The following is a 16,131-nucleotide window of genomic DNA, read 5'->3' on the forward strand; positions in this document are numbered from 1 at the left end:
TGAAGCCAAGGGTGATGTGGGAAAAAAAACAAGGTAGGATTAAACAGCCAGCACCCAGTGAAGCCAAGGATTTATAAAGCCAAGGATCCCAAATGCATTTTTAACAGCCTTCTCAACTTGTCCTGCCACCTTCAAAGATTTGTGTGCACACATATATCTGTGTTCCTGCACCTCCTTTAAAATTGTACCATTTAGTTTATATTGCCTCTCCTCATTCTTCCAACCAAAATGAATCACTTCACACTTCTCTGCATTAAATTTCATCTGCCATGTGTCAGGTCTGGCTGATCTGTTCTCTTACGTAGGGTTCGTTGGTTTCGCTGGAAGCCGCTCTCCTCTCTGGAGAGCTCGGGTGGCAGAGGAATCAGCCCAAAAGTCAAGGCTGAGTTGCACGAGTGAGGAATCCGAGAGATAAAAGAGAAAACAAGGGGTTTCGGGCTTCCACTTCGGGCACTCCTCTCTTGCAATAGTTTTTAACGTTAACAAGGTTACTTCAATGTTTGTTTAAAAGTTCTTTCAAAGCCTCCTAAAAGTCCTTGATGGGTTTCGATGGCCCCTTGTTTTGCTGCAGTTGCCTCTCTCGATGGGCTATTATTCTTTGAATTAATGCTGATTATTGATCACCTGCTATACAGGGCTCCTTTTGTAACCAACGTCCTAGGTGTTGATCAGTTTTGCTTTAAAACAAAGACATGACCCCACCATGTCTGGAGACGTGATTCACTGGGTCCTGGCTGTTTAATTCAACCTTGTTTTTTTTCCCACATTCCACTGTGTTTTGTTGATTCGTTTGGTGACCTTTCAACTGCACCTTCCATCTATGAATTTTGGTCAATGGCCAACTTTTACAGACTCAGGGAAAAGGTGGAATTCACTGAATTCTACACTTTAACAAATCCAAGTTGGCTTTCATTTATTAACCTATATTTTTCCAAATGCCAATTAATTTTGTCCTGGATTAATGTCTCTAAAAGTTTCCCAACCACTGACGTTAGGCTGACTGGCCTGTAGTTACCGGGTTTATCCCTCTCCCTGAATAGGGATGTAGCATTTGCAATCCTCCAGTCCTCTGGCACCACACCAATATCGAAGGAGGATTGGAAGATTGTGGCCAGAGCCTCCGCAATTTCCACTCTTACTTCTCTCAGCTACCTGAGATGCATCCCATCCGGACCAGGTGACTTTTCTACTTTGAGCACTGCCCACCTTTTTAGTACCTCCTCTTTGTGTATTTTTATCCTATCCTAGGCTGCAGCAAGTCTGTCCAGAATTTGAAGACACCTTAATCCTAATGTAATAAATATTTTTTAAATGCTGTACACAACAGCATTAAACTGGTGGATTTTGTTTAGAATAATTGTGCATAGTAAACTGTTTAAACACATTTCAGTATGCTCAGCCTCTTAAATTGTGTGCTCCTTCTCTCTGTTTACAGTAATTGTTTCCACTTAACACCTAGCTCCCTCACTTGACTGTTCCATTGATTTCAATGGAAAGGAAAATCGGGCGGTTTCTAATTGAAAATTGCCCAGAGTTTCTACGGAACCATCTGATTTAAAAATCTGACATTAGTGACATTAAGGAATCCCCAAGTATTTCACATCTTGCACAACTGCAGGTGAAATGTGTAAGGTGTGAAATGTATGAGGATTAAGGAATTGCATATCAATGAGGATTAAAAGTTTGGTGTCACCTGCACTATTCAGAATCAGAAGAGCAGACATTGGAGCCGATTTTTGCTTTTGGGCAGCTGACCGGCAGAGCGCGCCAGCCGGGTGACTAGTGAGCAAGGAGGCCAAGGCCATATTGAGCTTGGACCTCATTTAGAATTCACCAGCAAGCTGAATGTTGCAGCTCACTGGCTCTGGCTGGCACAAAATTGGACGGCTTGGATGCTGTGCTGACCCGCAGGTAGGTCTGGGCAAGGGAGGAGTCGAGTGCTGAGGGGTGATGAGCCCTGGCTGGCAGTGACCCACATTATTTTTGTGGAACCAGAAAGAGCACTCCTGGCTCCACAAAATTATAACACAAAAACTGCTCTGCAATGTTTTTGGAACAGGCATCATGGTTGGGGGGGGGGGGAGGGGGGAAGACGAGCACGCGCTCTGCCTATGTGTCCCTAACTACATCATAGGACCCTTATTTGCATAATCAAGAGGCCTACCACCTGAAACAGGTGGGTGCATCAGCTGCCCAAGGAGAGGCTCCTTTAAAAATGGTGGCCTTCGGTGTGTCAGAATTAATGGGGCGGTAAGTCTACCAACCTTGTTCTGAGGCTGCTATTGCCCTATTAATGCAGATTTGGCTGGATGAATCATAGAATCATAGAAAGGTTACAGCACGGAAGGAGGCCATTTGGCCCATCGAGTCCATGCCGGCTCTATGCAAGAGCAATCCAGCTAGTCCCACTCCCCTGCCCTATCCCCGTAGCCCTGCAAATTTTTTTCCTTTCGAGTACTTATCCTGCTCCCTTTTAAAAGCCATGATTGAATCTGCCTCCACCACCCACCCGGCAGTGCATTCCAGATCCTAACCACTCGCTGCGTAAAAAAGTTTTTCCTCATGTCACCTTTGGTTCTTCTGCCAATCACCTTAAATCTATGACCTCTGGTTCTTGACCCTCCCACCAATGGGAACAGTTCCTCTCTCTCTATTCTGTCCACACCATTCATGATTTTAAATACTTCTATCAAATCTCTCAACCTTCTCTGTTCCAAGGAGAACAACCCCAGCTTCTCCCATCTATCCACGTAACTAAAGTCCCTCATTCCTGGAATCATTCTAGTAAATCTTTTCTGCACCCTCTCTAAGGCCTTCACATCTTTCCTAAAGTGGAATGCCCAGAACTGGACACAATACTCCAGTTGTGGCCGAACCAGTGTTTTATAAAGGTTCATCATAACTTTCTTGCTTCCTTACTCAATGCCTCTATTTATAAAGCCCAGAATCCTGTATGCTTTTTTAACCGCTTTCTCAACCTGCTCTGCCACTTTCAATGATTTGTGCATGTATACCCCCAGATCTCTCCGTTCTCTGTTCCTGTACCCCTTTTAGAATTATAGTTTATATTGCCTCTCCTCAAATCCTGAAAATCGGCCCTATTGGTTCCACTATAGTTACAATGGGGAAAACTGCTTCGAGAAATGAAACCTAGTAGGAGTTACATTTCATACATATACATGGTTGTGGAAATTTAGACTCTAGGGTCCAGACATAGCCTCCTCTTAAAGTAATTTATAAAAATGTTTACCAAGTATTTTATATAAACTAAATATCTTATAGGAACCTATGGCCATAATTCTTATACATGTATGATGATGAACATAATTCTTAATGATTCATTGTTCATGAGTCAAGTTAGTCTATTCACTGAAGGTAAATCACCTCCCATGGGTCTTCACGGTATGTATTTTCCCCCCGAAACAAACACATTTTATTATTCAAATATTCAATATAGTTAGTTCAGACACATGGGAGTTTCAAAGATATACTTGGATTTTAAACTTGTTTTTACTTCATGTCATTCTAAATTATTTCTTTGATCAATATTGCATGAAAATAAACTTCATATGTACATTTTACTTAATTTGTTTGCTCATTCTAGGTAATACCTCCCACTATCTGTGCCTAGCTATCAAGTACTAGCTATCAATAGAAATACTAGCTCTAAACTGCAATTAGTAGGGAACAGAAGCCAGAAAATCATTAAAATAATAACCATGAAACCCACTGAAAGAATTGACATTTCCCATAATTATTAATAAGGTGTGATCTAGAGCTGAATATAGCAAGGGGAATAGTTCAATATAATGATTTGATTGGAAGCAAAGCAGTCAAAGCAGATTCCTTCTGGTTAGACTAGTTGTTCTCTGACAGAGTCAAATGAAAATTATCTAGATTCCCTGTGCAGTGCACTTTTTTTTACTGTCTGGCATTATTAAGGACCACCCGGCATCGGACCATTAGGTACCGGACACGACAAAGGCAAACCAAGCCCAGTTGACCCTGCAAAGTCCTCCTCACGAACATCTGGGGACTTGTGCCAAAATTGGGATCCAAGCAACAGCCTGACATAGCCGTACTCACAGAAACATGCCTTTCAGCCAACGTCCCAGACTCTTCCATCACCATCCCTGGGTATGTCCTGTCCCATTGGCAGGACAGGCCCAGCAGAGCTGGCGGTACAGTGATATACAGTCAGTCAGGAGTGGCCCTGGGAGTCCTCAACATCGACTCCGGACCCCATGAAATCTCATGGCATCAGGTCAAACATGGGGAAGGAAACCTCCTGCTGATTACCACCTACCGTCCTCCCTCAGCTGACGAATCAGTCCTCCTCCATATTGACCACCACTTGGAGGAAGCACTGAGGGTAGCAAGGGCACAGAATGTACTCTGGGTGGGGGACTTCAATGTCCATCATCAAGAGTGGCTCGGTAGCACCACTACTGACCGAGCTGGCCGTGTCCTGAAGGACATAGCTGCCAGATTGGGCCTGCAGCAGGTGGTGAGCGAACCAACACGAGGGAAAAACCTACTTGACCTCGTCCTCACCAATCTACCTGTTGCAGATGCATCTGTCCATGACAGTATTGGTAGGAGTGACTACCGCACAGTCCTTGTGGTGACGAAGTCCCATCTTCATACTGAGGATACCATCCAATATGTTGTGTGGCACTACCACCGTGCTAAATGGGATAGATTCAGAACAGATCTAGCAGTTCAAAACTGGGCATCCATGAGGCGCTGTGGGCCATCAGCAGCAGCAAATTTGTATTCCAACACAATCTGTAACCTCATGGCCTGGCATATTCCTCACTCTACCATTACCAACAAGCCAGGGGATCAACCCTGGTTCAATGAGGAGTGTAGAAGAGCATGCCAGGAGCAGCACCAGGCGTACCTAAAAATGAGGCGCTAACGTGGTGAAGCTACAACACAGTGCTACTTGTATGCTAAACAGCAGAAGCAACATTCCACTGACAGAGCTAAGCGATTCCACAACCAAAGATAAGATCAAAGCTCTGCAGTCCTGCCACATCCAGTTGTGAATGGTGGTAGACAATTAAACAACTAATGGGAGAAGGAGGCTCTGTAAACATCCCCATCCTCAACGATGGCAGAGTCCAGCACGTGAGTGCAAAAGACAAGGCTGAAGCGTTTGCAATCATCTTCAGCCAGAAGTGCCAAGTGGGTGATCCATATCAGCCTCCTGCCGATATCCCCACCATCACAGAAGCCAATCTGTGGCCAATTCGATTCACTCCACATGATATCAAGAAATGGCTGAGTGCACTGGATAAAACAAAGGCTGTGGGCCCCAACAACATCCCGGCTGTAGTGCTGAAGTTTTGTGCTCCAGAACTAGCTGCGCCTCTAGCCAAACTGTTCCAGTACAGCTACAACACTGGCATCTACCCGACTATGTGGAAAATTGCCCAGGTATGTCCTGTCCACAAAAAGCAGGACAAATCCAATCCAGCCAATTACCGCCCCATCAGTCTACTCTCAATCATCAGCAAAGTGATGGAAGGTGTCGTTGACAGTGCTATCAAGCAGCACTTACTCACCAATAACCTGCTCACCAATGCTCAGTTTGGGTTCCGCCAGGCCCATTCAGCTCCAGACCTCATTACAGCCTTGGTCGAAACATGGACAAAAGAGCTGAATTCCAGAGGTGAGGTGAGAGTAACTGCACTTGACATCAAGGCAGCATTTGACAGAGTGTGGCACCAAGGAGCCCGAGTAAAATTGAAATCAATGGGAATCAGGGGAAAAACTCTCCAGTGGCTGGAGTCATATCTAGCACATAGGAAGATGGTAGTAGTTGTTGGAGGCCAATCATCTCAGCCCCAGGACATTGTTGCAGGAGTTCCTCAGGGCAGTGTCCTAGGCCCAACCATCTTCAGCTGCTTCATCAATGACCTTCCCTGCATCATAAGGTCAGAAATGGGGATGTTCGCTGATGATTGCACAGTGTTCAATTCCATTCACAACCCCTCAGATAATGAAGCAGTCCGTGCCCGCATGCAGCAAGACCTGGACAACATCCAGGCTTGGTCTGATAAGTGGCAAGTAACATTCGCGCCAGACAAGTGCCAGGCAATGACCATCTCCAACAAGAGAGGGTCCAACCACCTCCCCTTGACATTCAACGGCATTACCATCGCCGAATCCCCCACCATCAACATCCTGGGGGTCACCATTGACCAGAAACTTAACTGGACCAGCCACATAAACACTGTGGCGACAAGAGCAGGTCAGAGGCTGGGTATTCTGTGGCAAGTGACTCACATCCTGATTCCCCAAAGCCTTTCCACCATCTACATGGCACAAGTCAGGAGTGTGATGGAATACTCGCCACTTGCCTGGATGAGTGCAGCTCCAACAACACTCAAGAAGCTTGACACCATCCAGAACAAAGCAGCCCACTTGCTTGGCACCCCATCCAGCAACCTAAACATTCACTCCCTTCACTACCACCGTGGCTGCAGTGTGTACCATCCACAGATGCACTGCAACAACTTGCCAAGGTGTCTTCGACAGCACCTCCCAAACCCACAACATCTACCACCTAGAAGGACAAGGGCAGCAGGCACATGGGAACACCACCACCTGCACGTTCCCCTCCAAGTCACACACCATCCCGACTTGGAAATATATCGCCGTTCCTTCATCGTCGCTGGGTCAAAATCCTGGAACTCCCTACCTAACAGCACTGTGGGAGAACCTTCACCACACGAACTGCAGTGGTTCAAGAAGGCGGCTCACCACCACCTTCTCAAGGGCAATTAGGGATGGGCAATAAATGCTGGCCTTGCCAGCAACGCCCACATCCCATGAACGAATAAAAAAAAAGTTAAAGGACAAACATGATTCCATCTAGTCAACGCAACTGTTTTAGTGACTTAAGCAAGTTAATCATAGAAGACAATTACTGCGATTTCCTTCTGATACTGCACTGTAGTAAATGAAGCTAGGAACATCTTAGGAACTGTTTCCAAGTTTTCACTGAACAAAGTCAGAAATTAAATCCTATGCGAATGACCACGGCTCAATCTCTCCTGAACTTATTGCTGCCTTTGACTTAGTCAAAAAATCCATCCAGTTCCAACATCATTTATCTGCTAGCCATCTCCATGGCACCGCTCTCTCCTAATTCATTCATACTTGTCACAACGAAGACATCGCATCTATTCCAATGGTTTCTCCATGTCTCCATGGTTACATTTAGTGTTGCAAGGGGTCCATTCTTGGTCACCTCTGCCTCCTCGTCAATATGCTGCCCATCACCAATGTAATACAGAAGCATAGGGTCAAGTGCAACACGTATATTGACACCACCCAGCTTCACCTCTTTGCCCGCCACAATGACCCCAAGGTTGTTGCAACACTTTCCAAGTGCCTGTCCGACTTTAAGACCTGAATGAGCTGAAATTCCTCCAGATTAATGCTACCATATTTAAACCATCTTTCCAGAATCCCACCAGCACCTGCCTCTGGTTTTAACTCCAATCTCCCTGGCTGCCACCTTGGGCCAAGTGCAGAGAGATTATTAAAGTACATTAACATTGTGCCTGGGTTAGTGCTAGCACTTAAGCCTTTCAAGACTGGTAGACAAACCAGTCAGTTGAGTTCCTTTGCTTGACTTCTACGTAGAGCTCTCAAACACTTCTCAGAAGGGAGTAGCTGCATGATCCCCACCTATTACAGTCTTCCTTGGAATTAACTAGATATTACGGGTATTGAAGTACCCTAAAGATCTGTGCTGAGACCGCTTGTTTTACAAATTTATACAAATGATTTGGGCATGGGCACAAGAAGATTGGTATCAAGGTTTGCTGATACCAAATTAGGGAGCATTGCAAACTGCAAGGAAGAATGTAGTTTGGCAGGCAGATTAGCTACCTAGTCTGTGTGTGCAGATAGATGCAGAGAATTACAAAGTAATACATTTTAAGAAAATAGTGAAAAAAAGGTAGCTAAATTCAAGAGTGAAGGAACAGAGATCCAAGGGTGTAGAACCATAGAAAAGATACAGCACAGAAGGGGGCCATTCGGCCCATCATGTCCGCGCCGGCTCGAAGAACAACCAGGTGCCCATTCTAATCCCACCTTCCAGCACCCGGTCCATAGCCCTGCAGCTTACAGAACTTTAGTTGCAGGTCCAGGTACTTTTTTTTTAAAAAAGAGTTGAGGGTACCTGCCTCTACCACCAACTCTGGCAACGAATTCCATACACCCTCTGGGTAAAAAAGTTTTTCCTCATGTCCCCTCTAATCCTTCTGCCAATCAGCTTAAAGCTATGTCCTCTAGTTCTTGAGCTCTCCGCTAGGGGAGAGAGGTACTTCCTGTCTACTCTATCTGGGCCCCTCATAATTTTGCACACCTCAATCAAGTCTCCCCTCAGCCTCCTCTGCTCCAAGAAAAACAACCCCAGTCTATCCAATCTCTCCTCGTAGCTGCAATTCTTGTAAATCTTCTCTGCACTCTCTCCAGAGCAATTACGTCCTTCCTGTACTGTAGTGACCAGAACTGTGCACAATACTCCAGCTGTGGCCTTACCAGCGTTTTATACAGTTCCATCATTACATCCCTGCTTTTGTATTCTATACCTCGGCTAATAATGGAGAGCATTCCGTATGCCTTCTTCACAACCTTATCTACCAGTGCAGATACAAAGATCTTTAAAGATTGGAGTTCAGGTAGAAAAGGTAATAAAAAACGTAAATGGATACATGAGTCATTGAATATAAAATTAAGGAAGTGATGTTGAATTTATACAAGACATTAATTAGCTACAGTTGGAGAATTGCATGCAGTTCTGGGCATCCCATTATAGGAAGAATATTACAGTCATGGTAAAGGTACAGCAAAGATTCACTAGCATAATAACAGGAATAAAAGATTATAGTTTTGAAGGTTCAAAAATTGGCCTTCTGGAACAGAAAATTATTAGGGGTCTCAGGTTTTCAAAATCACAAAGTTTTGGGGAGGGTAAAAAGTGAAAAATATGGTAACATGCTGTATGATGCAGCTCTCCTTTAATGCCAAACATATTTTGCTCCCTCCACTCGTGATGGATAAAGACACTACACCCAATTTGAGCAGATAAGAAAAAAATACACTAGTATTTTGAAGTTGAAATCCATTATATATGCCAGCACTGTATGGAGTGCACCTTTTCTTTTAGTAAATTAGGTGATAACACCATGCTGCATGCAGAAACAACTGCAAGAACAGATGTCTCGTGAATTTGTTTCTGGTGGTTTGTGTGCGCTGTGAAATGCTTGATACCAAGGGCAAGTACTCTAATGGATGCCCCACCATCCCGATTCAGCTAGTGATTAACTTTACATCTGAATTTCTCAATACAAGGGGCAGATTATTATTAAGCCCCAATCAGACAGTGATACGAATAGTAGTGATCAATGCTAAAAAATCATTTACAGCATTCAAAAAGATACTGGATAATTACTTAAAGAATAATAAAAGGGTATGTGAAGAAGCAGGAAAATAGGATTGTGCAAAATCAGTCCCCCACAGGGGCCTATATTCAGCACAAACAAAAAAACAAATTTACTTCCTTCTGCGCAAAATTTCTAGGCAAGAAAATAAGCTGCCTCTGCTCACTCTTTTATGCTGAGATATTACATTATTTGCTCATTGATCTTTTTTCTCGATAACATTTTTGATTTAAGAATTACTGAAATTACTTCTTAAAAAGTGACAATCTCGATAGTAGTATTGACATGTCAACACACTGACACTGCACAGTTTCAAATGATAAATAATAGGTTCTCCTGTATGAAGCACTAAAGATCAATTAAAAATTTTCAACATTTGTACATCTTAATAGACAGATCATTGGACAGAAAGGGCTGCACACCCAGCAAAACAGAAGATAAAATATTGATATACAAACTTTATTGCCATAAATATTTTACAAAACAAAAGCAGTTCAAAGTTTTTCAACTCAATCCAAAGAGAATTTTTTATCCCGCAGAGCCAATGATTTAGATATTAAGCACAATTTATTATTTAAACATCTTATAATTGCAATGCAATTTAAAGTTCACTCATTTTGTTTAAAATTTATATATAATTACATGAAATATTTCAGATTCTGAATATACAGACATTGATGAATAATACAAGTTTTGCAGATTTATTAAACTTATCTTTAATCTTATCTTATGCAGTAATCAGATAGACATCATAACTGAATTTAATTTGAAGCTCGCCACAAAGGCATTTGCTGCTCACAATGTAAAAGCTAACTACAGATGGCAGAAAGAGGAAACATGCCAAAATAAGTTTTATAAATTGTACATTTTTGAAAATGTTGATAATCATGAAAACAGATATTTCATAAGTACAATGATACGCCGTACATGGAACACATAAATAGTAAATAAACTGCACTTCACTACGTTGACAAGCTGACAGTGGGAACATACCGCCAGGAAGAATTCGGCTGGGATACTTGAATGAAGTTTAGTTTAAGCCAATCATTCTTATCAACAGAATTAATAAAAGGCAACTGACATACAGATTTGTAATCAACAAATGAAATATACAAAGATATGGAGGCCTTTAATGATAATAAATTGCAGAACTAGATTTTAGACTTTAGGTTTTGAAATTTGGTCTGAGCTGTGGAAATAACCAACTAAGATAAAATAAATAGTAACATACAAGTGCAAGAACTCTGCAGCAATGAATTGAAGAGTGTGCTCTTATTACTCAAGGAATTGGAATGTTAAAATGGATAACTGTACGCTTCAAGACTTAGAAATGAAGACTATTGTTGATCTAATATTAGTTACTAATATTAGAATAATGTGCTAACTGTTAAAACAAACATTCTGTGGCCACCAGTGTGCCTGTGGCCAATGATGAAATAGCTGATACAATGAAAGGTTCAAAGCCTGTCAGCTACATTTTTCCTGAATTTAAGCTTGGTTCTCCATTAATTAGGACCCTACTTTAAGAATACATGATCTGCATGTCATCTTACTGACAAGTTACAAATAGAATTAATTTTATTTTCTTCATAAGTTTATATTTTTACATTCTGATATATGTTCTATCCATGTAAAAATAGTATCTCTCCAACAAAATAAAATCACTAAAAATAGCGTAAACATTTTTGTGCATATTTAAGTACTGCTTTTGTTTGAAACAGGATTTCAGCAGCAGCTTGTTTATAAACAAAGTACAATAACGAGAAGATCAACAGTTCCTTGACCATAAACATCATTTCTAACATTAACATTTAAAAGTATATTCTATCTTTCTTCTTCAAGATTGTGTTCAATAACTTCAGAATTCAACTTGGTTTCAGATCATTACTTAAATGTCTACTCGTGTTGCTTGACCAAAGATGATAAAGATAGATAGGCCAAATGTGTTGACTATGCTGATCAAGTTGAAAACTGATGGCCAGGATCCTGAGCTTTCTATGAGGTAACCTGCAAAGTACACTAAAGCAACCCCTGTAATGAAGAAAAAGTAAAATTAACAATTTTGGTGTCTGTGGGGAAGTAGGAAGCATGAAAAAGAATCACTTGCATTTATATAGCACTTTTCACGACCTCGGAACATCCCAAAGTGCTTGACAGCCAATTAAGTAATTTTGAAGCGTAGTCACTGTTGTAATGTAGGAAACGCGATAGCCAATGGGCGCACAGCAAGCTCCCACAAACAGCAACGTGTTAATGACTAATCTGTTTTTAGTGATGTTGGTTGAGGAATAAATATTGGCCAGAATACCAGAGATAACTCCCCTACTCTTCTTTGAAATAGTGCTGTGGGATTTTTTACGTCCACCTGAGGGCAGAAGGGGCCTGGGTTAAACGTCTCATCCAAAAGACCGCACCTCCAACAGTATAACACTCCTTCAGTACTGTGCTGGAGCGTCAGCCTAGATTTTGTGCTCAAGTCTCTGGAGTGGGACTTGAACACACAATTTTCTGACTCAGAGGAGAGAGTGCTACCAACTGAGCCTTGTTCAAATCAAACCTCTGACACATCACTTAGCTGTTTCATTCAGCCAGTTTTGCATCAATGGGACATTGTTTTCACATGCACGATGCAAAATCGGTAGCAAAACTCATCGGTCAAGTTGGTGATCTGACTCCTGTGCGCACTAAAGTCAGGAGGTGCAAGACTATCTCCAGGATGCAGTTTTAAATCAATAACTGCAATCCAGTACAACATCAAGTCTAAAAGAGTTTCCATATGAATCATATGACCACCAGGGAATCTTCCTAATATTAAAAAAGTTAAATTTTATAAGGATCCCATACTCCTGTTTGCAATCTACAAACATTGCAATATAACAGTCAGCGAGAAGTTTTCTGCACACGTGTGCATACACTCAGCTCCTACCCTGATAGCCATAGAACACTGTGCACCCAACAGCATTGCATGGGTCTATCAAGTATGCATAGCAGCTTACAACTACTGCTCCGAACCTGGTAACTTCAGTAGATAATCCTAAAAAGAAAAATATTGAATACTATAGAAATGAAGCCTACTTTGTCTTCTTCCTGCCCCACCTCTATTTTCTTTCCACTTTGAGAAGTATGGACAGCCATTTTTTTCTTACAGTGTCGTTCCTTCAATGCCACTCTCCAAATACCACAAATTCAGGTAGAGTATGCATCACTTAAGATTCTCTCTAAAACTGTAAAAGAACATCTATTGAATTTGATCTTTGGGAGGGACGGCTGTGGGGGGGGGGTTTGGAAGGGGGAGAAGAGAAGAGTGGCGGGGGAAGACATCGCGGGTTACTCAGCCATCTCCCAGCCCGCCACAGTTAAACCAGAAGTAAGCGCACTCGTGGCGGGTTAGGGTTGGGTTTCAGATTTTTAACAATTTAAACCCCCCCCACCCCCAACCGTTGTTGGCAGGGGGGTAAAATTGGCCCCTATGTAGTTCTTGTAGACAGATAGAAAGGAGGCAAAGTCATTTGAGTGCTTATGAGTTCAAATTCCACAGCTGTAGAGATGGGTGAATGAGGCCATTACACAATACAGCTCTTGACTGAATATATTACAGCAGATATTATTGTGTAAACTTTGATAAACATTGTGTACATTTACAGGGCTGTGCCAAACCAAACATGCACAGCGCTGTGCTAACCCAAATGTAAAAGTAAAAAAAAAACATACTAACCGACTAGGGCTCCGCCAGTGTTCATAACACCTATGTAATTCATAAAACAAAAGTTAAAAATCCACATATACTAAATTTATTCCTCAAGAAGCTTAACTAAATAACGATTCTACACCAAAATTAATACAGTCCATAGAACAAGTAGATAACCAAGTTAACCATTTTATTAATTCAGCAGGAATATATACTGATCAGGAATTCCCAGTGAAATGTTAGTAAAAATTTACTGTCCCACAATTTCCAGTGCATGTTTAATGTTTGGGGGGGGGGGGGGGAACTGCAATTTGTACAATTTCACATTAGTGATTGGATATGTGTATATATTAATGTGCTGCTGTGGTGTAAACTGGGTCATAAAAAAAGGTGCAACCTGGGCAAAAGATCACTTAACAGGATTTTTAGGGCTGACTTTGGGCAATTAACTAGAATGTTTCCAATTGGTGCAGACACAAAAATCTTAAAAATCCAGGAAAGGCACACAAAACTCACACCCGCTGTATCACTGCAAGCTCGCTACATGATATCTTGCCTCCATTTGTTCATTTTAGCTTTCCTGGTTCTAACACCTATCTTGTATACCGGAATCTTTGTAGAATTATAGCTTTTAGATATTAGCACACATAAACTGATGATGTTTGGTAGATTCAAAACCTGCTGTTAACAATGAGAGATTCCACTATTAGCTACAGGCAGTCGTTCTAATGTCTGATTCATTTCTTAGGTCTAAATGGAGTGGTTCAGTGTACTGCTCTCGCATGCTTTGTACCAGAGTGCTTTAATGCAGATTAACACCCACCATTTCCCACTCCGCAAGTTCACAGTCAGGAACCATGTTGCTACAAGGCGGTTAGGCACTTTCCCACAAAAAAACAATGGGAGCAATCATTTTGCAGCACTGGCTGAGGGAGCAGGCCATCTGACCACTCCCAGCTAGAGAATGACATATGGCATGGGGGAAACAAAGAGTATAGAACAAAAAGTACTAATAAAATATATTAATCATGAGTTTGCTCTGACTATGAGCCTGGTTAATGATCATTGTTGATAAAGGTTGTTTGTAACTCCCTTGTGTTTCTGCCAACCTCTGATATAAATATTTCTTAACATGGCAAAGTGTAAAGGGTTTTTATTCCCATGCAAAAAAACTTAGTTGTAACTGCTACTTACCAAACAACGAGCCAGCGCACGATGGTGCTAAATCTAGAACATTTACAGACACCCCACTATTAAAACAAACAGAGAGAACAGTAAACCATCTGAACTTTACTTTCTATACAGTAGATTTTCACCTGGAGTAAAACGTAGTTCTGTGCAGCACTAAGACTAGATCAGCTAAATACAACTTTCAAGACTTCATACGAAAGCCTATTTAATCATTTATTTAGCAATTCAATCTTAAAAACTAGGACTTAACTTAATATTTTAAATCACTTGCGAGCATAATGTGCTATCATCTGTACAAACAAATGAACTTATATAGAGCCGTATCACATTTTCAAGAGTGCTTTACAACCAATGGATTACTTTTGAAGTGTAGTTGTTGTTGTTACGTGGCAGCCAAGTTGCACACAGCAAGATCCCACAAACCGTGAACGAGATAAATGGCCAGATAAATCGTTTTTTGCTGGTGTTATTTGAGGAGGAATTAATTCCATGGAATCTTTTATATCCACCTGAGCAGGCAAACAGGGTCTCAGTGTTATGTCTCATGAGAAAGACTTACACTTACATAGAACCTTTCAAGTCCTCAAGACACTCCACATCCAATGAATGACCTTTGCTTTGAAGAGCAGTCACTGTTGTTTTGTACGGCAAACACAGCTGCCAATTTGCATACAGCAAGGTCCCACAAACAGCAATGAAATAAATGGCCAGTTCATCTATTTTAGGTGTTAGATGAAGGATAAATGTTGGCCAGGATACTAGGAGAACTCCCCTGCACTTCCTCGAATAGTGCCATGAGATCTTTTACGTCCACTGAAAGGGCAGATGGAACCTCGGTTTAAATTCTCATCTGAAAGACAGCACTTCCAACAATCTAGCACGCCCTCAAAACTGCACTGAAACATCAGCCTTGATTACACGCTCAAGTTCTGGAATGCAGCTTGAACCTATAACCTTCTGGTTCAGAAGCGAGAGTGCTACCACTGAGTCAAGGCAGGTCAACAGGAAAGGGATGATGGATAAGTGGGACAGGATACAGGCAGCAGAGTTTTGGATGAGCTTATGTTTATGGAGGGTGGAGGGTGGGAGGCTGCCTGGCTGCCCAGGAGAGCATTGGAGGAATTAAGTCTGTAGATGACAAAGGTATGAAAGATGGCTTCAGAGACTGATGGACTGAGCTAAGAGTGGTAGTGGGCAATGTTACAGATGGAATTAGATGGTCTTTTATGATGAAGAGGATATGGGATTGGAAACTCAGCTCGGGGTCAAAAAGGATGCTAAGATTACAAAAAGTCTGATTTAGCCAAAGATGGTGACCAAGAAAGATGATGGAGCAGGTGGCAAGAGTACAGAGTTTCTGCCAAGTACTAAAAGTAATGGCTATTATTCAAATACAAGAAAATAAAGAAACAACTTGCATTTACATAGTATCTGTCACATCCTCATGACATCCCAATTCACTTGACAGGCAATGAAGTACATTTTTGAAGTGTAGTCACTGTTGTAATGTAGGAAAATGTGGCAACCAATTTGCATATGCGAAGCCCCACAAACAGCATGGAGATAAACGACTAGATCAGCTGTTTTAGGTATTGGTTGAGAGATAAATGTTGGCCAGGATATTGAGAAATTCCCTGCTCCTCTTTGAATAATGCCGTGGGATCTTTTATGTCCACCCAAGAGGGCAGACGGGGCTTCAGTTTAGAGTCTCATTCGAAAGACGACACCTTTAACAGTGCAGTACTCCCATAGTACTGCATTTAAGTGCAAACCTAGATTATGTGC

The 16,131-nt window shown here is 41.8% G+C and overlaps 1 protein-coding gene across 2 annotated transcripts in view; it reads right to left on the reverse strand.

The window, feature by feature from the left end:
• Positions 1–9,912: 9,912 nt before the first annotated feature.
• Positions 9,913–16,131, reverse strand: part of slc17a9b (solute carrier family 17 member 9b) — a 53,384-nt gene continuing 47,165 nt past the window's right edge. For both annotated transcript variants that reach the window (XM_068000490.1, XM_068000492.1), the window contains exons 11-13: positions 14,350–14,405; positions 13,183–13,212; positions 9,913–11,498 (exon numbers count right to left, since the gene is read on the reverse strand). In XM_068000490.1, the coding sequence (XP_067856591.1) occupies positions 11,356–11,498; positions 13,183–13,212; positions 14,350–14,405 (229 nt within the window). In that variant the 3' untranslated portion in view covers positions 9,913–11,355. The remainder of the gene's footprint in view (positions 11,499–13,182; positions 13,213–14,349; positions 14,406–16,131) is intronic.

This window comes from Heptranchias perlo, chromosome 19, assembly GCF_035084215.1.
Source record: "Heptranchias perlo isolate sHepPer1 chromosome 19, sHepPer1.hap1, whole genome shotgun sequence".
In the NCBI taxonomy this organism is placed as follows: domain Eukaryota; kingdom Metazoa; phylum Chordata; class Chondrichthyes; order Hexanchiformes; family Hexanchidae; genus Heptranchias; species Heptranchias perlo.